Source organism: Heteronotia binoei, chromosome 5, assembly GCF_032191835.1.
Source record: "Heteronotia binoei isolate CCM8104 ecotype False Entrance Well chromosome 5, APGP_CSIRO_Hbin_v1, whole genome shotgun sequence".
Classification (NCBI taxonomy): Eukaryota; Metazoa; Chordata; class Lepidosauria; order Squamata; family Gekkonidae; genus Heteronotia; species Heteronotia binoei.
In genome coordinates this window covers 167,210,346-167,238,178 of record NC_083227.1, presented here as the reverse complement: position 1 = coordinate 167,238,178, position 27,833 = coordinate 167,210,346, and the positions used below count along the sequence as shown (strand labels likewise).

Genomic DNA, 27,833 nt, shown 5'->3' with positions numbered 1-27,833 from the left:
ACATAGATTATATAAAAGGCAACTGATCTGTGTCATCGTGTGGGGCCACGATTCCCAACTTTTTTTAACCTGCTAGATCAACAGACAGCCCCTTGTATCAGATAAATGTGTTGACAGTTTTTACACAGAAACTTTTAGTAGAATTCCATGCTGCATGTTAGAAGCTGGCTCATCACATGCCTCTACAGCTCTCCGCTCTGACATCAGGCTACAGTGGGAAGTTGCCAGTCACAATGGATATCCCTACAACATGGAAGACATTTTCCCAGCCATCATTTCACTCACTCTGGCGCCAATACTTGGCTAGGAAAGCAGGAGCTTACTTCAGCTGGGTTTTTATTTAGAACATCTCTATGCTGCCTTTCCAACAAATTCAGAATCACCAAGGCAGCAAACATTAAAACACTTAAAACATTTAAAAGGATCTAAAATACACATAAAAACACATGAATGGGAAGGAGGGCTAATAGTTGGTGTGAGTTGTTAGGGTGCGGGGGTTTTTCCTTTCTAAATTGGACAGCCAACTCTGTTGTTCAGTCACACAGTCGAGTCCGACTCTTTGGGAGCCCCCTGGACAAAGTCTCGCCAGGCCCTCTTTGTCTTCCACCATCCTCCGAAGTCTACTCAAATTTGTGTTAGTTACATCAGTAATGCTGTCCAAGAATCTCATCTTTTGCCGTCCCCTTCTGCTTTTGCCTTCTGTCTTTCCCAGCATCAGGATCTTCTCCAGGGAGTGCTCCCTTCTCATTTGGTGGCCAAAGTATCTGAGCTTCAGCTTCAGCATCTGACCTTCCAGGGAACAGTCTGGGTTGATTTCCCTTAGGACTGACTGATTGGATCTTCTTGCAGTCCAAGGGACTCTCAAGAGCCTTCTCCAGCACCACAGCTCAAAAGCATCTATTCTTCTGCACTCGGCCTTCCTTATGGTCCAGCTCTCACAGCCATATATTACTACTGGGAATGCCATAGCTTTGACTATATGGACTTTTGTTGGCAGGGTGATGTCTCTGCTTTTTATTATACTGCCCACGTTCGCCATAGCTGTCCTCCCAAGGAGCAAACATCTTTTAATTCTATGGCTACAGTCACCATCTGCAGTGATCTTGGATCGCAGAAATGTGAAGTCTGTCACTACTTCCATGTCTTCCCCTTCTATTTGCCAAGGTGTGATGGGGCCAGATGCCACGATCTTAGTTTTTTTTGATGTTGAGTTCAAGCTTACTTTTGTGCTCTCCTCTTTCACCCTCAACAAGAGGTTCTTTAGGCCCCTCTCACTTCCTGCCATTAGAGTGGTGTCATCTGCAAATCTGAGGCCAACTCTACCAGCAGTGAGAGCACTTCATATATTTGGTGGGCTAAGAACTAACCTGGTGTTCGAGCAAAACATGCTGTTAATACAACTGAGACAACCCAGCACTGCACCCAAAGCATCTTTAATAGCCGTCATGTTATTGACATCTAAACACGTACTCCCAAAATTATGCAACACTGCTTGTGCGAACAGATTTTGGATTGCCTGAGAAAAACATCCTTTTCCTTCAACAAGGACTTCATTCTGCTCTATAAAAGCAGACATCTGCAGATAAAAGTTATCCTTTCACCAAGGAGGAGACATGGGCTGAGGGTTTTGCAGATAGGACATCACAACAGCAGAGATAGATAGCCTGGAGATGAGAGAGGGAAAGAGACAATTAGAGCACAGTCCTGCTATTACTCTGTCAAGAGCAACCAAGTGTTGATATCAACAGAATCAAATTATGAAATAGGATGGAAGAATCTCAAAATACATTTCAGCTCTAAAAACCTGTATGTTAGCCAAAAACCTTTTAACATACTAAACAATCAATTCCTTGGCTTTCACTTTGGTCATTCTTCCCTTATGAAAGTGATATGTACTGCTACCCTTAGGAGGTGTGCACTATTAGGGAATTTAGGAGTATAGGAACTCCCCATTCTACCCAGCTTGAAAGGGGGGGGGTGTTGAAACTAGCAAGAACCCCATAATTTGAGGAAGAGAGAAACCTGTTCCAAAATTGAAACCATTTATTGCAGAAACCAATCAAGAATTTAGTATGCAGTATGTATTAATCCAACATAAGAACATAAGAGAAGACATGTTGGATCAGGCCAATGGCCCATCCAGTCCAACACTCTGTGTCACACAGTGGCAAAAAACAAACAAACAACCCAAGTGCCATCAGGAGGTTAACAAGTGGGTCTAGAAGCCCTTCCATTTTGCCCCCCGCCCAAGCACCAAGAATACAGAGCATCACTGCCCCAGACAGTTCCAATAATATACAGCGGCTAATAGCCACTGATGGACCTCTGCTCCATATTTTTATCCAATCCCCTCTTGAAACGGGCTATGCTTGTAGCCGCCACCACCTCCTGTGGCAGTGAATTCCACATGTTAATCACCCTTTGGGTGAAGAAGTACTTCCTTTTATCTGTTTTAACCCGACTGCTCAGCAATTTCATTGAATGCCCATGAGTTCTTGTATTGTGAGAAAGGGAGAAAAGTACTTCTTTCTCTGCTTTCTCCATCCCATGCATAATCTTGTAAACCTCTATCTTGTCACCCTGCAGTCGACATTTCTCCAAGCTAAAGAGCCCAAGCGTTTTAACCTTTCTTCATAGGGAAAGTGTTCCAAACCTTTAATCATTCTAGTTGCCCTGTTCTGGACTTTTTCCAATGTTATATCCTTTTTGAGGTGTGCTGACTAGAATTGTACACAGTACTCCAAATGAGACCGCACCATTGATTTATGCAGGGGCATTATGATACTGGCCGATTTGTTTTCAATTCCCTTCCTAATAATTCCCAGCATGGCGTTGGCCTTTTTATTGCAATCGCACACTGTCTTGACATTTTCAGAGAGCTATCTATCACAATCCCAAGATCTCTCTCTTGGTCAGCTCTGCCAGTTCACACCCCATCTCACAGTTGTGAAATATTATGTATAGTAATTTTATAAGGATATCCTTGGTGGTTCTGACTCAAGACCCATAATGAGGGTTGTTCAGAACAACAAGAATAAAATCACATCTTGGGGCTGTTCGGACGCACAGTATAATCAGTTGTCGCTGCTGTTTCATACTGGAGTAAAAGTGGCTGATCGGACAGCAACATCTGCCTCCCAGTATTAACTCGTAGTAGCTCCCCCCCAACCCCCCAATCCTTTTCGGAACCGGAGTATTTTGTTACCTGCTCTTTTGCGGTGTTTTTTAAGTTCTCCGGTTTCACCTCGTAGTTTCCCCGTTTGAATAGTTCTCGACCAACTTCTGGATGTCTGAAGGCTGTCCCGGAGCAAAAGGAGCCTCAGGCATCCGGTTTACGGTCGCCATTTTTTTTTACTACTTAGCGATGTGCGCATAACTGCATAACCACGTAATGTTTTAACCTATGTGCATAATGCGCATAAAAGTAGAGGAAAAAACTGCTGTGTGGACAGCAGAAGATGGTTTCACTACAGAGTGATTCGAATTGCAGTACGGCAGTCTGATCGATAATATCCGGAACAAAGATATTCGGAACAGAACTGGCTCAGTTGAACAGCGACTCAACACGCTGTGTGAACAGGGCCATTAAGTACCTTTTTCCATCATAGGAGCTAACAGTCAGGTCTGTGGTGATGCGCACACACAGGAAAGGCCACTGAGCATGAGATGAGAGGTGCCACAGGAGGAGACAGGCTTTGTTGTAAAGTGGACACGGCTCAAGTTGGTACAGCATGATCTACTTGGAAGCAGAAATAAATATTCTTTGCAGCTGGGAATGTGGCTGCACAGAACGGTAGACTACATAGGGGCTTCCAGGCACACCTGCATATGAAAGGTAACAGTGTGCCTCATACGTTACAGTTGCTTCAAAAAGAAAATTTAGGGCTGAGTGTCCATTGGTCACTGCATTTTCAAATGGTTTCAACTTCCTTAGGTATTTAAGAAGGCTAACACCTTCTCTTTACTCAGCAGTAGTGATGAGAAATGTAGCCAGGAATAAATAAACTAATGAAAGAAATAAGTAACTGACTCACATGAAGCTGCTCATCATCTGTTTGGTGTCTTCTGAGCTCCTTGAGTTGGCAAAGCTGATAAACGAGCAGTAGACAGCAATCCAGGCACACCACTTGAGCTGCAAAAATCATGGGATAAATATTGAAAAACCCTCAATGGAATCACAGTTTAGAAACACAACCTCATCTCCAGTACAGGTATAAAACCATCAAAAACACCCCACCTTGCTTTCTAGTAAAGACAGGAAGTGGATCCCGTTTTAAAGAAGGATAATTTTGCTAGACCAAGTTCACTTAAACACAGCGGCCACACAAATGATGAAATATACTTGGCTTCTAAAAAACTGCATGTGCTATATGCCATCAAGTTGTTTCTGACTTACAACAACAAATTAGGAATGTATTAATAGCACACACACGTAGCTCTCAAATGATAAGATGAGCACATGATCCGTGGGTATTTCAAATGTCAGGGATGTTCAGTGTGTCCACAAACAGCACAAGTAGAGACCCAGGTGGGCAGCTGTGTTGGTTTGAAGCAAAAGAACGACATTAGGGTTTGTAGAATCTTTCGGGATTCTCAGCTGAGAACGAAACGTCTGGAAGGAAAACTTTCTCCAGTAGAACACGGCACTTGATCCCGAAAGATTCTACAAACCCTAATGATGTTACCAGCCGTGAAAACCTGAATTCTTTGACAAAAGAACAACGTTTGAGTCCATTGGCCCCTTCAAGTCTAACTAAGTTTTATACAAGGTATGAGCTTTTGTGTGCACACACACTTCCTCAGATAAAATGAAATGGAAATAGAAATAACATTCATACATATAGAGGGGTGGACACTAAATTAGCATGCAGAATAACGAAAGTGTTTTTAACAGATTAAAAGAATAATAACCTTAGTATATATGGCTATCATCTGCTTGGGTTCAACTGGTGGGGGAAGGACAAATATAGCATATGTCAGAATTGGAAATAGATGTATCCTTAACTGTGGAATGGTGAGAGTCTGTCTCTTCTCAAGGACGGAAGCAACCCTGTTCATGTAGTTAACGCACACATTCAAATAGGTATCAGTATTTCTAATCATCAATATGACCACATCTGTAGCTACTTAAATCTGAGGACAGAAGCCACGCACAATCAAGACATATTTTTCTACAAACCTGAAAAAGCCCCAGATTGGCAGAAAAATCTGAAATCTTAAAAAAAAAAAACACACCCCACTGAGGATTAAAAAATCCAATAGTAGAAACTTTAAATAATAATTGCCTGAAGAAACAAATGCCCTCTTTTGGCCACTGCTTGCTTTCTCTTAGTAAAAAGGTGGTGGGGGGGGGGGGTAGGCCCTTTCCAGGGCTGTTGGGTCTTTGAGGAAGGACTCATCAGAGTCAGGCCTGGCAGCAACCACCAAATGAATTGCTACCACACAATTTGCATGACTCACTCAGACCCAGCTGCTTGCTACTGTTCAACAGCAGCCACCCCACGGAAACCAAACTGAGCAACAGTTAGAGTGCTAACAGACCAGCACTTTGGGTCAACTCAGAGATGCCTCCGATATCGACCCACAAAATCCCTCCAGACAGCAACATCTGCTGCCCGTCCCCATCCCGTACTCCCCCTGTCCTCCAGACTCCTCAGAGTGGCTCAAAAAGCTACCGCTTTCAAAGTGGTAGTAAATCTTTGAACTGACCACCAGTCACCTCCTTGCCATCTGGAAGCGGCAGGGTGGATGTGAGGCAACTTGACTGTGTGAAAACGCCAAGCCACCCTTGAGCTGCTCCTGCCTTTCCCCCTGCTAAAACTGTCAAGAGCACTCGAGCACATGAGCGCTTAACTTGTTGGGGGAAGAAAGAGCGGTCCGGCTTCTGAGGCGCTTCTGTGTCTGGAGGCGCCCAGCCACCTGGCAGATGGGATGGAGGCGCTTTGCTGGAGAGTGTGTGGAGGCCTCGGGATGGCTCTTTTTGAGCCGGCCCAAATCGGAACACCTCCCAACCACCCCAAAATGCCTGTCTGTTAGCAGCCTTAGTGTTTCAGACTAGGACTGAGAGGAACCTAGTTTGATTCCCTACTCTAGCGTGGAAGCCTGCTGTGTGGCCCTGGGCTAGTTACACACTTTCAGCCTCTGCTACACAACAGGGCTGTTGTGAAGATGAAATGGAAAGGGGTTATGGAAGCTGTCTTTGGTCCATCATGAGGAGAAAGACAGGTATAAATGTCGTAAATAAATACTGCTGAAGATGGAGGGGCGAAAGAAAGTGTAGACTGGTCAGTGAGGGGGGAAGAGAGAAGGAAACTGAATGGTGAGGATATGGGAACTGCCTGGCTAAGAGGAAGAAGAAACAGCATTGAGAGGGAGACAGAGGGGAAACTGAGGTGCCAATTGCAAGTCCTTGCAGGTTCCCCATCAAGCAACTCGGCCTGGCCCAGCTGCAGGAGCTTGGCCAGACATTTCCCAGGGAGAGGCTCCCAACAGTAGAGGGGGGCAGAAGACAGGTGTGCGTGGGGGTGATATAAAAGTCAGTTCACTGGTGGGTGGAAAGAGGTAGGAAAGTAGGATCAGATATGGGGGGTTTTCAAGAAAGGGAATGAAGAAATAGTGGGGGAGGGGGAAATGAGACCCTCGCCCCACGTCCATGTGGTCCCCTGCTTGTTTTAATTATCTGTGATGTTTAAGATGCAAAAGGCATTTTTCTGGAATTTTACTTTAAATAAAGAAGAGCTGGAGCTGAATGCTTTTTTATTACGTGTGGTCGCAGGATGTCACCATTTCGGAAAACTTTTGATATTAAACTGGATACAGCAGTTTTGTAGCGCCCTTAGCACAATTTTAATTCTCACCTCTATGGAGGTGAGAACAGTGGTAGTTACTGCAGGTAATCCTTAAGAAAGGATTCATCCAAACACCGTAATAGTTATGTTTGAACATTTGATTTTACTAAGACCCGGCCATTTTTTACCTTAGGTGCTTTTCAAAAAAACAATCAAGGCTGCAATCGTAAAAACACTTTCCTTGGAGTAAGTCCCACTGAATAAAATGAGATTTACTTCTGCTTAGGACTGCTACCTAGGAATGCCATCCTATAGCCAGGATGTGAAACGCTTAAGATAGCAACTCATGTCAGTACAAGCCCCACAAGGGGTGCTGGGATGAACGGCAGCAAGCAATGGTCGAGATCTTGTTGAACACAGCAAATAAATGTTTACATAAGAAGCTAAGCCAAGTAGTTGAAGTCTGAGACAGACAATTGATATGAGGAGACTTTCCTCAGTGATTGCGTCTTAGTGCACAATCTCAGCTACTTTTGGGTTTCCTTTCAGGGCTGCCTTGTAACTAGAGCCACAAAGAACTTGAACCTGGGGTGTCATGCATGCTAAGTCTGTGTTGCTACACAGCACTGTTTTGTCCTCTGCAATCTTTCCTGTTTTGGTATGTATAGCTAATTCTGACACCAGAGCCAATCGAGGATTCCAAATACCCCCATGATGTACTTCTTTCCTATGGGCCCATTTGGGTACACAGATCTTTATTTACAGCACGTGTGTGTGTATACACATAGAGAGAGAGACAGATGGCAGTCAGACAGGGGATTTGCATTTTACCCATTTCTTTTAGAATCCCTCGCTCAATCTGGTGCTGTGCTAACAGTATGCTTGTAAACATTTTCTTTTTAATAAATACTTTATAACTTTTGAATGCAAGCAGTGGTTCTCTGTACCACATAGACATCCACTGTCTCGAACACACTGTTTTAAAAGGAGCACTGAGGTGAAGGCTGGCAATCGGCAAGCAGCTATTCTTCCAGGGGTGCACAAGGTGACCAGGCACTGGGCAGCAGGAGACACAGAGGCAAGGCCTCAGAACTTGGAAGGGAAGCTGGGAGTCCCGACCCTCCCAGCAGGTAGTTCCTACAAGGGTAAGGCGAGTTACTGGAAAGAAAGAGAAAAGCCTCTCCAGGTGTTGAGAAAAAGCTAGGAGGACAGGGTAGAATAGGGCCTGCAGGCCAAAGCAAGTCTGTTCTGCAACAACTCCTAAACCAGGCAGCAGCATTTTTAACTTATCCACGTGATGGCATTCTCAGCAAGCTTTGATCCACAAAACAGAGCTGCCGCAAAGGAGCTCATTGGGAGCAGCAGTCCTGAAGATATAAAGGCTTTTATGGCCTTGGGCCCACAAAGGTAAAAACCAGCATCTTGAACTGAACACAGAAGCCAGCAGACAGACACTGAAGAATGTTCAGAATAGGTGAAGTGCAGCTAGCTCAGAATCACAAACCAGCTGCTGTACTTTATATCAGCTCAATTTTTAACTGTCTTGCGAATAGCCCCGTGTACAGTGCAGTACAATCGTCCAACCATGAAGTTATCGAGCAATGGATCAGCATGGCAAGATCGACCCAGTTGAAGCAGAGACACAATTTCTATACAAAATGAAGATAATAAAAAGCAGGATTTGACATCAAGTAGACCTGTTTCTTCAGCACTAATACATACTAATACAATATTTCTGATTGTTTTAACTAGTGAACGTGTAATTTTTATAATATGTATCGATTTTAAATTGTTTGTTGTGGTTTTTATGCTGTGAGCTGCCCTGAGCCTGCTTCGGCTGGGAGGGCGGGATATAAATCAAATAAATAAATGCTCTAGCATCTTCTAGACATTTAACCGAGTTAAGCAAAGACAACTGTACACCATCAAATGCTGACAGCACAGTATCTTCTTACTTTGAAAAAACTGTTTGCCAAAGTATTCTTCCCCCACCCGACAAGACATGAACCCTTTCTTCAGGGAGGTGAGGATCTTCTGGGGGGGGGTTTGCCCTCCTGAGTGAGCTACGGAAGGAAGGCCTTATCTAGAAGAAAAGAGATGTACTCTGGCACAAAAGTCTTTATTTCTAATTGCGACTCTTTACACAGAGTGTTTAAAGACGGATTGTCTGAAGCTCTGCAGAACTATACCATCGAATATCAAATGTATTAGTTATACAATAATAAGCAGCTGAAGGAATATTGTACGTGATCTGCACAATTCCTGATGCCCTGAAGTCAAAGGACTAACTGCCCACTGCTTACTTTCAGCATTAAGCCACACATGCTGAAAATCATTCCCAGAAGGTTCATGTAGTCTGGTGTAGGGTCTTCCAAGGTAGGATTGCTCTCTGTAGATGGAGGCTTGTACCTATAAATGGAAGAATTTCCAATTAGGAGAGAAAGAAAGCATGATACTATGCTTGAAAATAAAACATTATTTCTATCCACAGCAATATCAAGACTGGAGCAAGATTAAAGATTTTACACTTCCCTGCGGCATATTTCATGCCGTTCCAGGTCAACGTTCAGAGTACTTTCCCCAGAGTCTATGGGAGAAGAAGCAATCCCAAAACCTCCAATGCAACTCTCTCGCATGATGTACTCTTCCCTGCTCTTGAAACACTTCAAACCTCTTCCTTAATTTTTTAAAAAAATGTATCAAAATCACTTTATACTCAAAAGGGAAGCCATTTGCTTAAGCCAGGAGAAGACTTTTTTTAGAAGAAGAAGAAAGAAGAAGAAGAAAGAAGAAGGAGAAGGAGAAGAAGAAGAAGAAGAAGAGGAGGAGGAGGAGGAGGAGGAGGCAGGATTCAACACTACATTTGTAGGTACAGTTCTCACAAGTCATTCAAACAGTTGTATAGCAAGCCAATGCCCCAATACCGTGAAATCTGCGCATTATTTCTAATGGTTTATGGACAATTTTGATTAAGGAAGTACACAGAATTGTGTTTTGAATGACTGGTAACTATCTCAACATGAGGCATATGTAGGCAAACCTATCAGAAGACAGCTATCTTTAAGGGTGGCAAAACATAGCCCCGAAGACCAAACTGGATTTTCTATAGCAGGGGTGGGGAACCCTTTTTCTGCCAAGGGCCATATGGATATTTATAACATCATTCGCGGGCCATAAAAAATTATCAACTTAAAAAACGGTGCTCCGCCGAGGGAGGATGATTCAGGCCTGCAAAATTAATGCAAATATTTGTTTTTCTATTTGAAGTCATGTGGGGAGAGCCTAATCTGGCGCGCGCACACACACACCCGGCCTGCCGCCCTAGGCAAATGCATAGGTCCAGGGCTTTTTTTTTTCCTAGAAAAAGTCCAGCAGGAACTCGGTAGCATATTAGAGCACATCCCCTAATATTAGCATATTAGGTCACACATTCATTTGCATATTTGGCCACACCATCTGGGATAATCAAGTGCAAACTGAACTGTGACAGTAACTTTTCCAGGCCCTGCAGCAATTCTGGCCAGCCAGCCAGGCCCCAGGGAGGTTGCTGCACAGTACATCTGGGCCCTGTGATCCCTGCCTGGCCCTGGGGAGGCTGCTGCACAGCGCAGCTGGGCCCTATAATCCTCACTGGCCAGCCAGGTCCAAGAGAGGCTGCCACATGGCTCAGGTCAGTCCAGCAATCCCCGAGGGCCACACCAAGTGACAAGACCGCATATGGCCCCCGGGATGGAGGTTCCCCACCCCTGTTCTATAGTAATATGAAAAAATACAAAGGGCTCCTCTCTCCCACACACCAGTCATATAGTTTCAACATAGTCTATCTCACAGGGTCATTGTAAGGATAAAATAGAGAATTATGTAAGACAGTTTCACTGCTGTACACAACTAAACGAAAATGATACAGACAGAGATGAACATGTGTACAAAGGAGCAAGAATCTATGTCTATATAAAGATGTGCACAGCTTTCTTTTTCAGTGCACCATATCAATCAACTGGAAGTTTGCTACATAGCTTTTTGAGGGAGAAAGGTTCTTCATCCTAGTTGTGAGATGGCCAGTAATGTACAGTGGTTTGAGGGCCAGACTAGTATCTAGGAGACCGAAGTTCACATCCCCACTCTTCCACAGAAGCTTGCTGGGGTGACCTTGGACCAGTCACATAGTCTCAACATAGTCTATCTCACAGGGTCATTGCAAGGGTAAAACAGAATTATGTAAGACAGTTTCAGACCCCACTGGGGAGAAAGATGGGATATAATAAATTAAGTATATAAATAAATAAGGCAAGGGATGAAGTTAATATAGCCTGCCTAGTGAAACTTGCTTCTTCCCCAGAGCATACTAATGCCATCTATGTGCACAGCCTGATAAGATCACAGTCCATACATAAAAACAACTTTGTAAATGCTCAAATTGCATTATTTTGTCACAAGTAGTCGGCTCCTCCAAAGGACTGTTAAAGTACAAATCTCCCCATGTGCCATGTGATCATGCAAATGCTGCCACACCTATTCATGTGTCTGTGATTCAATGAGCAATACAACCTGCTTCAGCAATTTTTAAAAGGTTCTGACAGGGTTTTTTTAGCTAACCTACATCATTAAAACGCTCACCTAGTTTTGTGCTTTTTAAGCAATTCAATTCATCAAGACTTCCTTCTTCTAATACAGCAAAAAACTTGGCACTTTGTTAAATCATTACACTTTTTTAAAAAGACAAATCTACAGATCTACTTTTCAGTACAGAAGGGCAAAGATTCCCTGACTGGCAGCGTCCACCGGCAACAACCATCTTCACACAGTCCTTCCTCCTATGGACCATCCACTGGCAACAATGTACAGTGGACGGTGAGGGACGGTGGCTCAGTGGTAGAGCATCTGCTTGGGAAGCAGAAGGTCCCAGGTTCAATCCCCGGCATCTCCAACTAAAAAGGGTCCAGGCAAATAGGTGTGAAAAACGTCAGCTTGAGACCCTGGAGAGCAGGGGAGGGACAGTGGCTCAGTGGCAGAGCATCTGCTTGGCATGCAGAAGGTCCCAGGTTCAATCCCCGGCATCTCCAACTCAAAAGGGTCCAGGCAAATAGGCGTGAAAAACCTCTGCTCAAGACCCTGGAGAGCAGGGGAGGGACGGTGGCTCAGTGGTAGAGCATCTGCTTGGGAAGCAGAAGGTCCCAGGTTCAATCCCTGGCATCTCCAACTAAAAAGGGTCCAGGCAAATAGGTGTGAAAAACGTCAGCTTGAGACCCCGGAGAGCCGCTGCCAGTTAGGGGAGGGACGGTGGCTCAGCGGTAGAGCATCTGCTTGGGAAGCAGAAGGTCCCAGGTTCAATCCCTGGCATCTCCAACTAAAAAGGGTTCAGGCAAATAGGTGTGAAAAACGTCAGCTTGAGACCCCGGAGAGCCCCTGCCAGTTAGGGGAGGGACGGTGGCTCAGTGGCAGAGCATCTGCTTGGTAAGCAGAAGGTCCCAGGTTCTATCCCTGGCATCTCCAAAAAAGGGTCCAGGCAAATAGGTGTGAAAAACCTCAGCTTGAGACCCTGGAGAGCTGCTGCCAGTCTCAGTAGACAGTACTGGTTTAAGGAGAGGGACGGGGGCTTGAGACCCTGGAGAGCCACTGCTGGTCAGGGGAGGGACGGTGGCTCAGTGGTAGACAATCTGCTTGGGAAGCAGAAGGTCCCAGGTTCAATCCCTGGCATCTCCAAAAAAGGGTCCAGGCAAATAGGTGTGAAAAACCTCAGCTTGAGACCCTGGAGAGCCGCTGCCAGTCTGAGTCGCCGACAGGTCGAGCAGCAGCAATACCGCTGAGCCGCCCCGATCCAGTTGCCGCTGGAGGTCATCCATGAGGGCCAGTCTATATGGCCGAGGACCTGCCTACCTTAGGGACCGCCTCTCCTCATATATCCCCAGGAGAGCGTTAAGATCTAGCTCCCAAAACCTCCTACAAATCCCTGGGCCAAGAGAGGCCAGAATGAAGATAACTCGGGAGCAAGCCTTTTCATTAGTGGCCCCTCGCTGGTGGAACCAACTCCCAGAGGGGGTGCGAGCCCTGCGGGACCTGAACCAGTTCCGCAGGGCTTGCAAAACCTCTCTTTTCCAGCTCGCATTTGAATTAGGACCAGACTAAACTGATTAAATCATCGTAACTTTAGCCATCTTATGTGCAATTGTAACTGATGTTTGATAGTATGTAATTGGGACGACAGAATTTATAGCACCTATTTTTATCTATTTTAATCTATTTATGTAACTGTATTATATTAAAATGTTGTTTATTTGTTTTAATTGAAATCATGACGTGTCATGTCTGTGAGCCGCCCTGAGCCCGCCTTCTGGTGGGGGAGGGCGGGATATAAGAATAAAATTTGATTTGATTTGATTTGAGTAGACAATACTGACTTTGATGGACCAAGTGGGTCTGATTCAGTATAAGGCAGCCTCATATGTTCATATATGTTCAACACCACCTACACACAGTCACGCCACCTATATAGCGTAGCCTGGATATCACTATTGCCTTTGAACCGTGACTCTAGAATTCACTTCGGTCTTTAAGATAAGCCCCCTCAGGCTTCCGTCACCGCTTGCCCTACTGTGTCGCTGCTCCGTCCGCTCCAACGCTGCTTTCTAGGGCAAGGCCGACTGCTCCGGCCCCCTTCTTCCCCGCACCTCAGCGCCCCCTTCCGGGCCACTTCAACGCAACACCTCCTGCGCGGCGCGGCTCTCGCACCCTCGTCGGGCAGCTGCCTCAACCGTACCGAAGGCCGGATCGTGACTCACCTGAGCACGCGGTTAGGTCGCCGCGGGTCCGCCATGTTATTGCTGGACATCCCAGCCCGTCCCAAGCGGCTCCAGACAGCCTCTCCAGCCGCTCCCACTTCCGCTTCCGGTCAGCGCGTGGGGGGCGACAAACGTTGTAACACCTCAGCGCTCCAGAGCTTTGGTTCCGCGAAGGTGACGCGACCTCGGACGCCGACGCCCCCGGAGTCCCGGTTCGTTTCATTCCCTCGCCGCTACCGATCCAGATAACTTTGGAACAGGCTTTTCTGGGGAAAAGATCCGCGGTTGCTCTACTGAAACGAAAGGAGGGGAGAGAGAAGAGCCGCGGAGGAAAAGCGGAAGTGGTCCTTGCGCCCTCTAAGGAGCCGCGGAGGAAAAGCGGAAGTGGTCCTTGCGCCCTCTAAGGAGCCTTGTGGGCTTCCTGGAGTTCCCCTCGCTCCTTGGTTAGAGATGGGTTGCAGAAGGCATTAAAGGTTTAAGAAAGCCTTTTAGAAAGGTGGCAATTAGAATATTCTCTACTAGAGCTTGGGTCTGTTGGAAAATATCTGTAGAAAGGTCATATAGTTGGCTTCAGCTGGTTATAGAGTGGGGAAATTGGGGTAAAGGGAGAGTTCTCAGGGAATTCCCGAAAAATATAAGAAGACATCCTAGATATGTATGAAATGTGTACAAAAATGTTGTAAACTAGTTTGGAGCAGGATGGTGGGAAGAGGATCTAGATGACTGACCGATATAAGGCAACATGAGGCGATCTGGAGGAGAGATGTGAAAGCAGGGGGGGGGGGACCTGAAAACCGGTTTTTTCCCCCCGTTTTTTCCCCTGAAACCTTTTTTTTTCTGGAAAAATTTTAAAAGTAAAAAAAAAAAAATGGTTATGGGGTGTTTAATTTTAACATGATGAATAAAATGTTTTAAGACAAGATGTTCAAATATTTTCCAAATCATTTCTAAAAAATCTGTATGGTATCAGATTATTCTAATTTCTGTGCACTGAGGACAAGCAAGTTGTAGGTCATGCCCATTCATTGAAACTACACTCCCTTCTATACAGGCCCCCGCCCCCTCTGCAATTCGTTTTATGAGAATGAGGTGTTTTTTTAAATTTAATACTCTGGAGAGGAAATATGAATAATTGTTACTTCTGGATTTTTAAAAATTGTTTTGTGGAGGTTTTCTGGGTCTTTTCCACAAACTAGTTAACAGTTCAGGAGATTGTTGCTCCATTTGTTACAATTACAAATAAATATTCTTTTAAAAAGTAAATTCTGTTTGTAATAATTGTTTGGATGCACTGTATTTTTAATATGCTAGTTGTGATAATTTCATGCCAAGTAAAATTGTCCATAGTCATATTTTATGTTCCTAAAGTAACAGAATGTCTTTTAATCTGGAAAAGAAAAAAGAAGTGCTAATGTAGCATTTTTTCAAATTTTTCCAAAATTTTTCAGTTTTTCCCAGAAAATTCCAGAAATTTTACATCTCTAGTCTGGAGCAGATACTCCTTTGCCATTTTTACTTTCTTGAGATGCATTGCCTCTAATCCTATTCACCACTGTAAGGAAAATTGTAGCTTGATTGGGGGTTAGAGCTGAGGATTTATTTTGATCCCTGTGGTATGTTTGTTTTGTAATAAGGTGGTGTTCCAAGATGAAAAATCTACCAGAAGCAAAACATTCCTAACCGTTCGATCCAGTCTGAGATATTCATGGTGCATGAAACTTTCGTGGATGTTGCTTTGTCATCAAGTGTATGGGAGCATCGCTCGCAACGTATGTGTGAAACCAGTCACTTTTCTTCCTAATGGCTTTTCCAGAGCCAAAACCAAAGAAACCTGAGCTGCCTAAGAAACTGCTGGGCACATTGCAATGTAAACAGGGAGCTGTCAGAGCTATAAGGTTTAATGGTGAGTGCATTCTTCAATCCTGCATTCATACATAATTGTTAGGGCTGAAGAAGCTAGGAAAGAGAGGCTTTTTTATGGTCTACAAGGAAACTGAGATCTACTGTGTGATGTGACCCCAGGTTTTTAGTGATTTGTCCAAGAAAGCTATTGCAATGGATGGGAGGAGATGCTGAGAAAAAGGTTTTTGACTGTGTGGGAATGGTTCGGTCTGTGTAACTCAAATAATATTGTAGGCTGTAACATGACTTGTGGTGTTCTTAGTAATAACAGCTGTGGACGTACTCCGTATTGGGAGACAAGTCTGGTAGCACAGAAATGAGGAAGTAAAAGGGAGGAGATTTGACCTGGGCCTAGTTTATTTTGCCAAGCGATGCAGCATTTGTTTTGTTTTGCTTGTTTAACTTAAACGACAAAGCTGGTTTTGAACTTGTACTCAGTTGCTTGATGTAGCAGAAACGTAGTGATTCTTAGCCCTTGTCTCTCTTTCCCCAAGTGGATGGGAATTATTGTCTTAGTTGTGGCAGTGACAAGTCACTCAAGCTCTGGAACCCCCACAAAGGGACTCTCCTCAAGACATACAGTGGCCATGGCTACGAGGTGCTGGATGCAGCAGGGTAAGAGATCAACTTCTGTTAGAGAAGGAAAGGACATTTGCTGTGGAATAATGAGATGTTCAGCATCCCCTTGTTTAGGTTAAATCATCGTTTTTGTGCTTTGTCCATAGCTTCGAGAGGACAGGGCTGTGTATAAAAATCTGCAGTGTTAAAAAGCCGAAACCTGTGATCTTAGTATTGGGCAAATTAAGCAGATATATGTTCATAGGCTTGGATCCCACTTAAAATTTCCATAGTGCCCCCACCACCCATATGAAACACCAGATTCACCTGTCTCTCAGGAGCAGCATCTTTAGGATTGCTTTGGTCTGCTGCAGGGGAAGGGAATCTGCAAAAACTGCACTTCCTTTTGTACCTGCAGAAATTATAGACAGGATCCAATCTTTATTTTTACTTTGAAAAATATGTTTTATCCCTGCTATTTAACCAGGTGAGACAGACAGCTGTGAAAATAGGCGGGACTGTTGTAATCAGGGCTTTTTATTGGTCGCCCTGATTCATGCAAGTGAGTTTTCCCACTGAGGGAGCAGGAGGATTGGTAAGCCTTTCCTTCATAATTGTGTGGATCTGTATTGCACACCTGTGCACCACCTTCCCAGTTCTTCATTTGGAGCAAGGGCTTCATCTCCTGCAGGAGCCAATGAGGTTTTTTCTCACCCTCCTGTGGCAGCCATTTTGAGATGGCTCCTTACCCCCTTCTCAAAATGCCAAACGTATCTGCAGGCTCAAAAGGTTTGGAACCCTTGCCCTAATGCTACCCACTGATCACCAAAAAAGGAAGTCCTGTTTTGCTTTTAAGACTAACAAATTAATTGACTAATTAATTTAAGACTAACAAATTGTAACAAGCATTATCAGATACAGTAAAATGTACTTTTGCTATGCAGGATTCACCAAGAGAAAATTAAAAAATATATATATATGAATGTTGTGTTAATATGCCTAATATGCCAATGTGGCCAAGTGCAAAGTAATGCACATTGGGGCCAAGAATCCCAGCTACAAATATAAGTTGATGGGGTGTGAACTGGCAGAGACTGACCAAGAGAGAGATCTTGGGGTCGTGGTAGATAACTCACTGAAAATGTCAAGACTGTGTGCGATTGCAATAAAAAAGGCCAACGCCATGCTGGGAATGATTAGGAAGGGAACTGAAAACAAATCAGCCAGCATCATAATGCCCCTGTATAAATCGATGGTGCGGTCTCATTTGGAGTACTGTGTGCAGTTCTGGTCGCCGCACCTCAAAAAGGATATTATAGCATTGGAGAAAGTCCAGAAAAGGGCAACTAGAATGATTAAAGGGCTGGAACACTTTCTCTATGAAGAAAGGTTGAAACGCTTGGGACTCTTTAGCTTGGAGAAACGTCGACTGCGGGGTGACATGATAGAGGTTTACAAGATAATGCATGGGATGGAGAAAGTAGAGAAAGAGGTACTTTTCTCCCTTTCTCACAATACAAGAACTCGTGGGCATTCGATGAAATTGCTGAGCAGACAGGTTAAAACGGATAAAAGGAAGTACTTCTTCACCCAAAGGGTGATTAACATGTGGAATTCACTGCCACAGGAGGTGGTGGCGGCCTCAAGTATAGCCACCTTCAAGAAGGGTTTAGATAAAAATATGGAGCACAGGTCCATCAGTGGCTATTAGCCACAGTGTATGTGTGTATATAAAATTTTTGCCACTGTGTGACACAGAGTGTTGGACTTGATGGGCCGTTGGCCTGATCCAACATGGCTTCTCTTATGTTCTTATGTTATGCCTAGTTTGTGATATAACCATTCGCTTTCTTCTGTGGGCCCCTCCATATACACATTCAAATCTATATTTCCTACTTTTGTGACTTTAAAAAAAATGATGCTCTGTCAGAATTTTGTACCTACTGCTGAATTCTGTGCTGTCTCTGTTCAGTTGAGAGAACTTTGGGACTTGGCTTCCTTTGAATTAGAGTAGGAGATGTTGAAACCCAAGAAATGACATTTCTGTTGGTGCTGTTACCCCTCCTCTGTTTCTCTTCTGCCATAGGTCATTTGACAACAGCCAGCTATGCTCATGCGGATCAGACAAGACTGTTGTGCTATGGGATGTGGCTACAGGTCAGGTGATTCGCAAGTTCCGTGGCCATGCAGGAGTAAGACGTGTTCTGTCCTTTTTGGGTTCTGGGAAATCTCCACTCTTATGTTTAAAGAAGTGAATTCCTCTGGCCTTTCCATGAAGGTTAATAGCTCTGTACCGTCTTGCTAGATCAGGCTGTGTTAGTGATTTTGTCTCTTTGAAAACCATAGCCTTAGAATGCACATGATATTGCTGACCCATTGTCCATTACCATGGAAGAGGTGTGTATGGAGGAGACAGAGAGAGTTTTAAGGATAATTTAAGCCTTTTGTGGGATTTCCAGGCTACTTAAACACACTGAGAGATTTAGACAATGAAACTGAGAACATAGGTACAGAGAGCATGGGCTATCTGTGACCATCTCCCCCACAAAAAAAGATACCAGTTGCTTTGCTAGTTGAGGGTGAAATTAAAAGTTACTCTGTGTTGCCTGTAAGAGTACTTTGTATGTTAACATTATGTAATGGGATGAGTACTGGTGGCTAGAGATCTGTAGGAATAACACAAGTATGAAGGGTTGAAGGGATCAGTGAGAAGGAAAGTAAGAAATGACTTTTACAAAAGGTCATACTCAAAAGTGTACTTGAGTCTGATTCGCAGGATAAGGAATTTCATATGTAGCCTTTGGGGAAGCACTTGTCCCTAATCTCTTCCTGTCTGTTGTTGGGCAGAAGGTAAACTGTGTCCAGTTCAATGAAGAGGCTACTGTGATCTTGTCAGGTAAAGAATGCTTCTTTCCTTGGCAGTTGTTTCCAGATAATTGGTTTCCTGGTTTTATCTAGTTGGGAGGTTTGCTTGTTTGTTTGTGGTCCTGCAGGATCTATTGACTCCAGCGTCCGCTGCTGGGACTGCCGTTCACGCAGACCGAATCCCATCCAGATACTCGATGAGGCCAAAGATGGCATCTCCAGTCTGAAAGTGTCCGATCATGAAATCCTTACAGGGTGAGGAGAAATAAGGTGGAAGAGCTGTCTGGAGCTGGAGAAAACAAATTGCTTGCTCTGCTGAGAACTAACCAAACTCTTAACTCTCATGGAACCTATGAAACACTCCCAGGCCCTTTTGGCTCATCTATAGCAGGCTAGGAGAACCAGGGGGTTGGGAGACAATGACTCATATGAGTGAAACTGGAATACAGCATTCAAAAGGGCAGTCGAGGGGCAGTGGCTCAGTGGTAGAGCTTCTGCTTGGTAGGCAGAAGGTCCCAGGTTCAATCCCCGGCATCTCCAAAAAAGGGTCCAGGCAAATAGGTGTGAAAAACCTCAGCTTGAGACCCTGGAGAGCCATGAATGGGACTGTGGCTCAGTGGTAGAGCATCTGCTTGGGAAGCAGAAGGTCGCAGGTTCAATCCCTGGCATCTCCAAAAAAAGGGTCCAGGCAAATAGGTGTGAAAATCCTCAGCTTGAGACCCTGGAGAGCCGCTGCCAGTCTGAGAAGACAAGACTGACTTTGATGGACCAGGGGTCTGATTCAGTATAAGGCAGCTTCATATGTTCAAAATATTATCTTTTAACATACAATTTTGTAGCATATACATATTTTAGAATTTTGGCTTTTTATGCAGGTCAGTTTCTACTAAATGCTAAGAAATCCGAGGAGATGAGTGCAGATCAGTAAACACCTTTAATGTATTTGTTGCTCTGTTGTTTTTTTACATTCCTTTCCAATAAAAAAGGTTACTTTAAATTTTTGTTCACATAATAAACCTTTGAACAACTTTTTAAACTACAAGCTCTTTTAAACAAAAGGCTTGATCCAATCCACCGTTTGCCCAGCCGTTACATGACAGGCTGTTTCCCCCTCTGCCCACTGTCAAAAACAAATTACTTCCGAATTTTAGCTGACAGTTCATGGCATTTGGGTACCAAATGGCCTCAGTTTTGTTACTTTCCTCCTTTGAGGAGGAAGCTGGAAAGAGTATTGAGGGAGCTTTTCTCTGGTGCACTCTTGCTCTCTTTTTCCTTCTCCCTTGCTTCCTCCTCAAAGGAGCGAAGAGAGGCTTGGCAATGCAGCAGCAGCAGCCCCAGAGGAGGAAGCAGGAGAGAACAGAGGGAGCTTTTTTCTGGTGTGCATGGCCTCTCTCTTTGTCCTAAAGGAGGAGTAGAGGTTTGACGACACAGCAGCAGTAGCAGCCAGGAGAAGGAAGCAGAAGAGAGCCAGCTTCTTGCGGAATGGATACCAACCCTGCAGGGGCCGGATCTGTCCCGCAGGCCACATGTTTGACAACTCTGGCCTAGTCCTTGGAGCAAATGTTTTGCTTTCTGGAATGTTCTTTGTTTCTTGTCTTCCGTTTTCAGGTTATCTATTCATGTTTATTATTTTCTGCTTTGCCATTCTTGACCAAGTAAAAAGTTTTCTCTCTATGCAGTGTTCCCTAGACTCAAGCCTGCGCCCTGCCCAAAATGCTCAGCTGAAGTCCCCACCCCTCCACATGGAGTAGTGGGAGAAGAACCAAGCAAAAAATAAAGATTCTGTTGCATTCTTTAGTGGTCCTTTAGGGGCTCTCTATTGGCAGGGCCCCACTCCTGCCTTCTGCCTGGCCAGCTTTGGCAACTCGCAGAAGATGCATTTTACTCACGTGAGGAATGAGTTGAACTGCAGTCTTGGGTGATCATGGGAATATTTTTACTTAGCAAGTGCTGCTCCTCCCTCCTCTTAGCTCCCCCCCCGCCCTTTCCGCTTAAATTGCTCAAAATGATCACAAAGACCTGTTATATTTCACCAACAGATTAGCTCTGCATGTAGACTTTTTGCAAAATTTGCAATTTATACACATTTGTATAAAAGTTGCAAACAGTAAATATATGCAGCAGTTTTTTTCCCCCATCTCAACATTTATGGTCTGTAATTTTAGAATTAGAGGGCTTATAGTACTGAATTTACTATCATATATATATATATATATAGAGAGAGAGAGAGAGAGAGAGAGAGAGATGCACGCACACGCACACACAGTATGTCACAGAAGTGAGTACACCCCCTCACATTTTGTAAATATTTAAGTATATCTTTTCATGTGACAACACTGAAGAAATGACACTTGGCTACAATGCAAAGTAGTGAGTCTACAGCTTGTATAACAGTGTAAATGTGCTGTCCCCTCAAAATTACGCAACTCACAGCCATTAATGTCTAAACTGCTGGCAACAAAAGTGAATACACCCCTAAGTGATAATGTCCAAATGGGCGCAAAGTTTTGGAGGTGTGTTGCTACAGAGGTTGAAGGGGTGGGGGGCCAGCCTGTCAGTGCTCAGACCGTACGCCACACGGTGCATCAAATTGGTCCGCAGGGCTGTCGTCCCAGAAGGAAGCCTCTTCTAAAGATGATGCACAAGAAAGCCCGCAAACGGTTTGCTGCAGACAAGCAGACTAAGGACATGGATTTCTGGAACCATGTCCTGTGGTCCGATGAGACCAAGATAAACTTATTTGGTTCAGATGGTGTCAAGCGTATCACCTGGCGGCAACCAGGTGTAAAAGGCAAGTGTGTCTTGCCTACATCAAGCATGGTGGTGGGAACGTCATGGTCTAGGGCTGCATGACTGCTGCCGGCGCTGGGGAGCTACAGTTCATTGAGGGAACCATGAATGCCAACATGTACTGTGATATACTGAAGCAAAGCATGATTCCCTCCCTTCGGAGACTGGGCCGCAGGGCAGTATTCCAACATGATTACGACCCCAAACACACCTCCAAAACGACCACTGCCTTGCTAAATAAGCTGAGGGTAAAGGTGATGGACTGGCCAAGCATGTCTCCAGACCTAAATCCTATTGAGCATCTGTGGGGCATCCTGAAACGGAAGGTGGAGGTGCGCAAGGTCTCTAACATCCACCAGCTACGTGACGTCATGGAGGAGTGGAAGAGGACTCCAGTGGCAACCTGTGAAGCCCTGGTGAACTCTATACCCAAGAGGGTTAAGGCAGTGCTGGAAAATAATGGTGGCCACACAAATTATTGACAATTTGGGCCCCATTTGGACATTATCACTTAGGGGTGTACTCAGTTTTGTTGCCAGCAGTTTAGACATTAATGGCTGTGAGTTGCGTAATTTTGAGGGGACAGCACATTTACACTGTTATGCAAGCTGTAGACTCACTACTTTACATTGTAGCCAAGTGTCATTTCTTCAGTGTTGTCACATGAAAAGATATACTTAAATATTTACAAAATGTGAGGGGGTGTACTCACTTCTGTGACATACTGTTTGTGTATATATATATGTGTGTGTGTGTGTGTGTGTGTGTGTGTATGAAGCTGCCTTATACTGACTCAGATCCTCAGTCAATCAAAGTCTTCTAGTTCTGGTTCTTATAGCCAGCTTCAAGAGGGGATTGGATAAACATTTGGAGCAGAGGTCCATCAGTGGCTATTAGCCACAGCGTATTGTTGGAACTCTGGGACAATTGATGCTCTGTATTCTTGGTGCTTGGAAGGGGCAACAGTATTCTAGTGTCCTGGCCCCACTGATGGACCTCCTGATGGCACCTGTTTTTTTGTTTTTGTTTTTTGGCCACTGTGTGACACAGAATGTTGGACTGGATGGGCCTTTGGCCTGATCCAACATGGCGGCTTCTCTTATATTCTTAGTCAGTATTGTTTACTCAGACTGGCAGCAGCTCTCCAGGGTCTCAAGCGGAGGTTTTTCACACCTACTTGCCTGGACCCTTTTTAGTTGGCGATGAGCCAGCATCCATCCTTGACTATCCTGGTTAATTACCAATGCATCTCCTTTCTTAGTTCTGTAGATGGACGTGTCCGACGTTATGACTTACACGCTGGGGAGCTCTGCTCAGACTACATTGGAAGTGAACCTGGGACTTTCTGCTTACCAAGCAAATGCTCCACCACTGTCCCTCCCAAAATCTTTAATATGAACATATGAAGCTGCCTTCTACTAAATCAGACCCTCCTGGGTCCATCAAAGTCAGTATTGTCTACTCAGACTGGCAGTGGCTCTCCAGGGTCTCAAGCTGAGGTTTTTCATGCCTATTTGCCTGGACCCTTTTTAGTTGGAGATCCCAGGGACTGAACCTGGGACCTTCTGCTTACCAAACAAATGCTCTACCGCTGAGCCACCGTTCATCCCTGACTATCCTGGTTAATTAACAATGCCTCTCCTTTCTCAGTTCTGTAGATGGACGTGTCCGACGTTATGACTTACGCGCTGGGGAGCTCTGCTCGGACTATATTGGAAGTGAGTACACTGAACTCCATCTGCAAATTTGGTGCCTCTTGTTATTTGTCTCTGACTCCGTGTTGTAGAAGCAGCACTGGCTGTCTCTGTTCTGTTCAGTAGACTTAGTGCAGATTCAGCATGAAGGGTTGTTGTGAAGCCACGTCTTTCATCTACTCCAGACAGAATGCAGTTGACTTGATCCCTGCAAGCCCCTATCCCTGTGTGTTTTCCTTTGAAATTTTTGGCCCTGGGCAAAATGCCATCACAGTCCTAGGAGCACATTTCAAAGGCTTTGCTCACTGTCTTTCTCCTCCCTACACGCACACATGTGTATACACACTTGAAATGATGGGACTCAACACCGTTAATTCTTATTATAGGTCCCATCACTTGCGTGTGTTTCAGCAAAGACGGACAATGTACGCTGACTGCTGCTTTGGACTCCACACTACGCTTGCTGGACAAGGACACCGGCGAGATGTTGGGAGAGTGAGTAATAAATGCAGAAGCCCTACTATTGTCAGGACACGATGCAGGGACTGGATCAGTCAATCCAGTGCTGAAAGATCTGCACTGCCTGCCAATTTAGTTCTTCTAAGCTGCTGAGCTCAGGCAGGTTTCTGAATAGGTGGCATAAAAATTTTCTAAAATCAATAATAAAGTCTGATGTTGCTCCCCATGTATCTTGACTTACGGGAACCGTAATTATATCAGATTGGCTGTCCTATATTGGAGAAATGTTCTTCTCATTCTCATTTGACCCCCCCCCCCCCCGCCCAATCTCTAGATACACAGGCCACAAGAACATAGCCTACAAGATGGACTGCTGCCTGAGCGAGAGAGATACGCATGTTGGGAGCTGCTCTGAGGATGGCAAAGTATATTTCTGGGACCTGGTTGAGGTGAGCATAATTGCTCAGGGACATTGTGGGCATTCTTTTAACACTTTTTTTTTTTTAAATCAGGGTACAGGAAAAAAGTAAATGGGAAATTGAAAAAATATAAAGAAAATATACAGTGTTTATAGCTATATATGAAAGCATACGTGTCAAATAACACATTTGAGAATGTTTCCTTTCTCAACCTTACAATTCTTATAATTGTAGCTGCATCAGAAATAGTGAGAGGGAAACAAGATGAAGTAAAAAAAAATTCAATTTCCATACACTATACCCGTTTATTTAAAAGACTATATTAGATTAAAATGAGTGATTTTATAATCTTCAATAATCTTTCAAGGTTAAACATTTAACCTTAAAATACCATTGCATTGCTTTCTTCTAAATTAAACCATATCATTTCTTAGATGATTTTAAAGTATTTTCTTAAACTATAACCGCAAAACTAGATATGTCAGTGAAACATTTTAGTAAAGTAGGCATATATAAGAAATATTGACTATATTGATATAGATAACTCTATATAGATAACAGATATTCAGTTACTTTGCACAGCTCAGACCCATTTTGATAGTTGTTTATAGCTCCTTTCTTCAAGCTTCATCTAATATAGACATGATAGGCTTTCTGGTTTTCCTTTAATTCTTTGGGGTTTTTATTTATATAGTTCAGTTTGAAATCCCATGGTCTGTGGGAAAGGACACATTTCTACTCCTTAGCCTGGTTGGGGGAAGGAACAGTAAGTAGGTGGTTTGTCTGACCTTTGCTGTCTTGGCAGGACTGCTAACAACATAAGTAGGTTGGCAGCAGAGTTTATGCAGAATATTTTTAATTCTAGGAGTTGCCAGTCATCCACCAGTTATGTTACAAAGCACTTGATTGTGGGTAAAGTCTTGTCAAGTCCACCGTTTTGATCCATGCAGGGCAAATAACATCTCCATAGCCATTGAGGTTCATGCACAAGTATGCATCACTTCTGTTGCCTGGCACTGGATATTTTAAATTTGGTTGCTTCTTCCCAATCTTGCTTGTTCAGTGATAACAGAGATTCTGCTTGGCTCTCTTCATCCTGTAAAATTATAGGGAGGGGAGAGAGGTGATAGCGTTGTGTGTTCTGGCTCCACTTTTGCCATGTTGAGGTGGCGGCCAGACATTGGAGATTGAGATGGTTTTCTTTACAAAATTCCTCCGATTTCACTAACTCCCTTCTAGTTACTGAGATGCCTTTGTCTGAATGGTTGAGGGATGTGGCCCTCTCAGGATGGGCTCCATTTTGTTTGAGTCTCTTACAACATTAACAGGTAATGGATGATCTCTCCTAGCATGTAAGCAATGACAACTGCAGCGTACGATTGGTGTCTCAATTTGAGTCTCTGTGAGGAAAGCAGACTATAAATGAGATAAATAGTCCAGATCTGGTGGCACGTGTAGCCTTCAGAGTTCGTGTCTTCCTAATGTCTGCAACTGTTTCGCTCACAGGGATCCTTGGCTATGAGTTTACCTGTCAGCAACAGTGCAGTCCAGTCTCTGTCCTTCCACCCAACTGAGGCTTGTTTACTCACTGCAGCAGAGGGCCTTGTGCAGCTTTGGAGGGAAGAATCGTATGTGGCAGAGGAGGAAAAGCCACCTGCTTGATCTTCATCGCTGGGTAGCTGGAAGAGAGAACTTCAGATGTGGGATTTGGGACGCTCTTAACATATTGCATGCAAAGTATTGCCCTGAGCTCACTGTCTTCGGAAAGGGGGGGTGGCATCAGACTATGGCTGTTCATACACGCTAGACATCACATCTTCAAGAGGGCTAGGCCTTTTGGTGGTTTAAGAAGAGAGGCCCCTTCCTTGGCTAAAGTTGAAATACGCCCTAAGGCTTTGGGCTGTCCCTGTATTACAACTATTAATTCAAGCACGTGTAGCTTACGTTGGTCTGTTACAAGAAAATTGAACAGGAGCCCAGCAGCACCTTTCAAACACTAACAGTCTGTATTCTAGTGTAAGCTTTTGTGTGTCGAAACTCACTTCACCAAATGTGATAAAGTTACTGTGACTCAAGAACGCTTATGCTGAAATATATAGCATTAGTCTTCGAGGTCCCCCTGGGCTCTTGCTTAGTCCCTCTTTGTGATGGGTTTGATTCTTGGGTCGTGCTGCAGCAAAGTCACTTGGCTAAAGTCAAAACACAGAAGCCCTATTAACTAGGTTGATACAAGTGAACATGCATTCCTTTGTATGACTTTTCACAATCAATGAGTTTAATATGCTAGAGAATGTAAGAGTCGTCTTTGAGCTACAGCTGTTTAGAACCGTCTCGTTCCTTAAAGGGTTGTAGTATTGAAATGATTAGAAAGAAACAACCTCTGTGCTTGGGGTCCTTTTGGGCTTACAAAACATACCATGGTGTAGTTTTCTGCATAATTTTAAATGTATTTTTTCAGTGCTACAGATAATTTTGCTATGTTAATATCCTACTTTTTTGTTTTTGAACAATACTAATAAAAATCAAATTGTTTATGAGGCAGAGAAGATTTTTTTTCTGTGGTGGAATTCAAAACCCACATGAATTACTGTGGAGAAAACAGGGATGTCTGCTATTAACGTGTAATTGTATATTTTCCCTTCCCTCACAAAAAACCCTGGAGGTGTTCTTCCCTCATCCAGGTTTTCTGTCTGCCAAATGAGCTGCCTGAGTGTTATGATCGGAGAAGCCATGCTTCCTTCCTTGTGTGCATTTGCCTGTCCAAAGGGTATGCATTTGCACAAAAGCATTCTACTGCCATATGTAGTATTCCCAGGTGTATGGGAATTAGAGGGCTCCTTCATAGAGGGATGGGTCCTGTGCCTTTGTTCCTTCCCATGTTTTATAACTAATGGAGATATTGGCGGCATGCCAGCTTCCATGTGTTTTGTTTCATCAAAACGTTATCCCACCTTTCTTGCCATAAACGATAACTTCAAGGTAGCATACAAAGCTAGCAAACAAAACAATATTCACAAAATTTTAACAATTTTATTAGCCACAGCGTGACACAGAGTGTTGGACTGGATGGGCCATTGACCTGATCCAACATGGCTTCTCTTATGTTCTTATGTGACACAGAGTGTTGGACTGGATGGGCCATTGGCCTGATCTAACATGGCTTCTCTTATGTTCTTATGTGACACAGAGTGTTGGACTGGAGGGGCCACTGGCCTGATCCAACAGGGCTTCTCTTATGTTCTTATGTGACACAGAGTGTTGGACTGGATGGGCCACTGGCCTGATCCAACATGGCTTCTCTTATGTTCTTATGTGACAGAGTGTTGGACTGGATGGGCCATTGGCCTGATCTAACATGGCTTCTCTTATGTTCTTATGTGACACAGAGTGTTGGACTGGAGGGGCCATTGGCCTGATCTAACATGGCTTCTCTTATGTTCTTATGTGACACAGAGTGTTGGACTGGAGGGGCCACTGGCCTGATCTAACATGGCTTCTCTTATGTTCTTATGTGACACAGAGTGTTGGACTGGAGGGGCCACTGGCCTGATCTAACATGGCTTCTCTTATGTTCTTATG

General features: G+C 44.2%; 2 protein-coding genes across 3 annotated transcripts; one reads left to right on the top strand and one right to left on the bottom strand.

Moving 5' to 3' along the window:
* Positions 1 to 1,417: 1,417 nt before the first annotated feature.
* Positions 1,418 to 13,692, bottom strand: WDR83OS (WD repeat domain 83 opposite strand). Its single transcript, XM_060240669.1, has 4 exons — positions 13,568 to 13,692; positions 9,092 to 9,197; positions 4,035 to 4,132; positions 1,418 to 1,664 (listed from the first exon to the last, which is right to left on the bottom strand). Exons 1-4 carry the CDS (start codon positions 13,615 to 13,617, stop codon positions 1,598 to 1,600), a joined length of 321 nt encoding a protein of 106 aa, XP_060096652.1. The 5' UTR covers positions 13,618 to 13,692; the 3' UTR covers positions 1,418 to 1,597.
* WDR83 (WD repeat domain 83) lies at positions 13,477 to 26,795 on the top strand. Of its 2 annotated transcripts, none has more exons than XM_060240664.1 (10): positions 13,477 to 13,779; positions 15,202 to 15,470; positions 15,964 to 16,084; positions 18,114 to 18,219; positions 18,875 to 18,923; positions 19,021 to 19,147; positions 23,333 to 23,400; positions 23,763 to 23,871; positions 24,170 to 24,284; positions 25,761 to 26,795. In XM_060240664.1, exons 2-10 carry the CDS (start codon positions 15,368 to 15,370, stop codon positions 25,914 to 25,916), a joined length of 954 nt encoding a protein of 317 aa, XP_060096647.1. In that variant the 5' UTR covers positions 13,477 to 13,779; positions 15,202 to 15,367; the 3' UTR covers positions 25,917 to 26,795. The 2 variants fall into 2 exon arrangements, with proteins under 2 accessions (XP_060096647.1, XP_060096646.1); XM_060240663.1 differs by lacking the exon at positions 13,477 to 13,779 and adding an exon at positions 13,991 to 14,063.
* The last annotated feature ends 1,038 nt before the right edge of the window (positions 26,796 to 27,833 follow it).

What these genes read in the sequence shown, in the direction of transcription:
- WDR83 (XM_060240664.1), top strand. Translation starts at nt 15,368, where the DNA reads ATGGCTTTTCCAGAGCCAAAACCAAAGAAACCTGAGCTGCCTAAGAAA. An exon ending in GGCTACTGTGATCTTGTCAG is followed by an intron (nt 18,924 to 19,020) that starts GTAAAGAATGCT and finishes GTGGTCCTGCAG; the next exon opens with GATCTATTGACTCCAGCGTC. An exon ending in ATTTCTGGGACCTGGTTGAG is followed by an intron (nt 24,285 to 25,760) that starts GTGAGCATAATT and finishes TTTCGCTCACAG; the next exon opens with GGATCCTTGGCTATGAGTTT.
- WDR83OS (XM_060240669.1), bottom strand. Translation starts at nt 13,617, where the DNA reads ATGTCCAGCAATAACATGGCGGACCCGCGGCGACCTAACCGCGTGCTC. An exon ending in TGTGTGGCTTAATGCTGAAA is followed by an intron (nt 4,133 to 9,091) that starts GTAAGCAGTGGG and finishes TGATTTTTGCAG; the next exon opens with CTCAAGTGGTGTGCCTGGAT. An exon ending in CAGATGATGAGCAGCTTCAT is followed by an intron (nt 1,665 to 4,034) that starts GTGAGTCAGTTA and finishes TCTCATCTCCAG; the next exon opens with GCTATCTATCTCTGCTGTTG.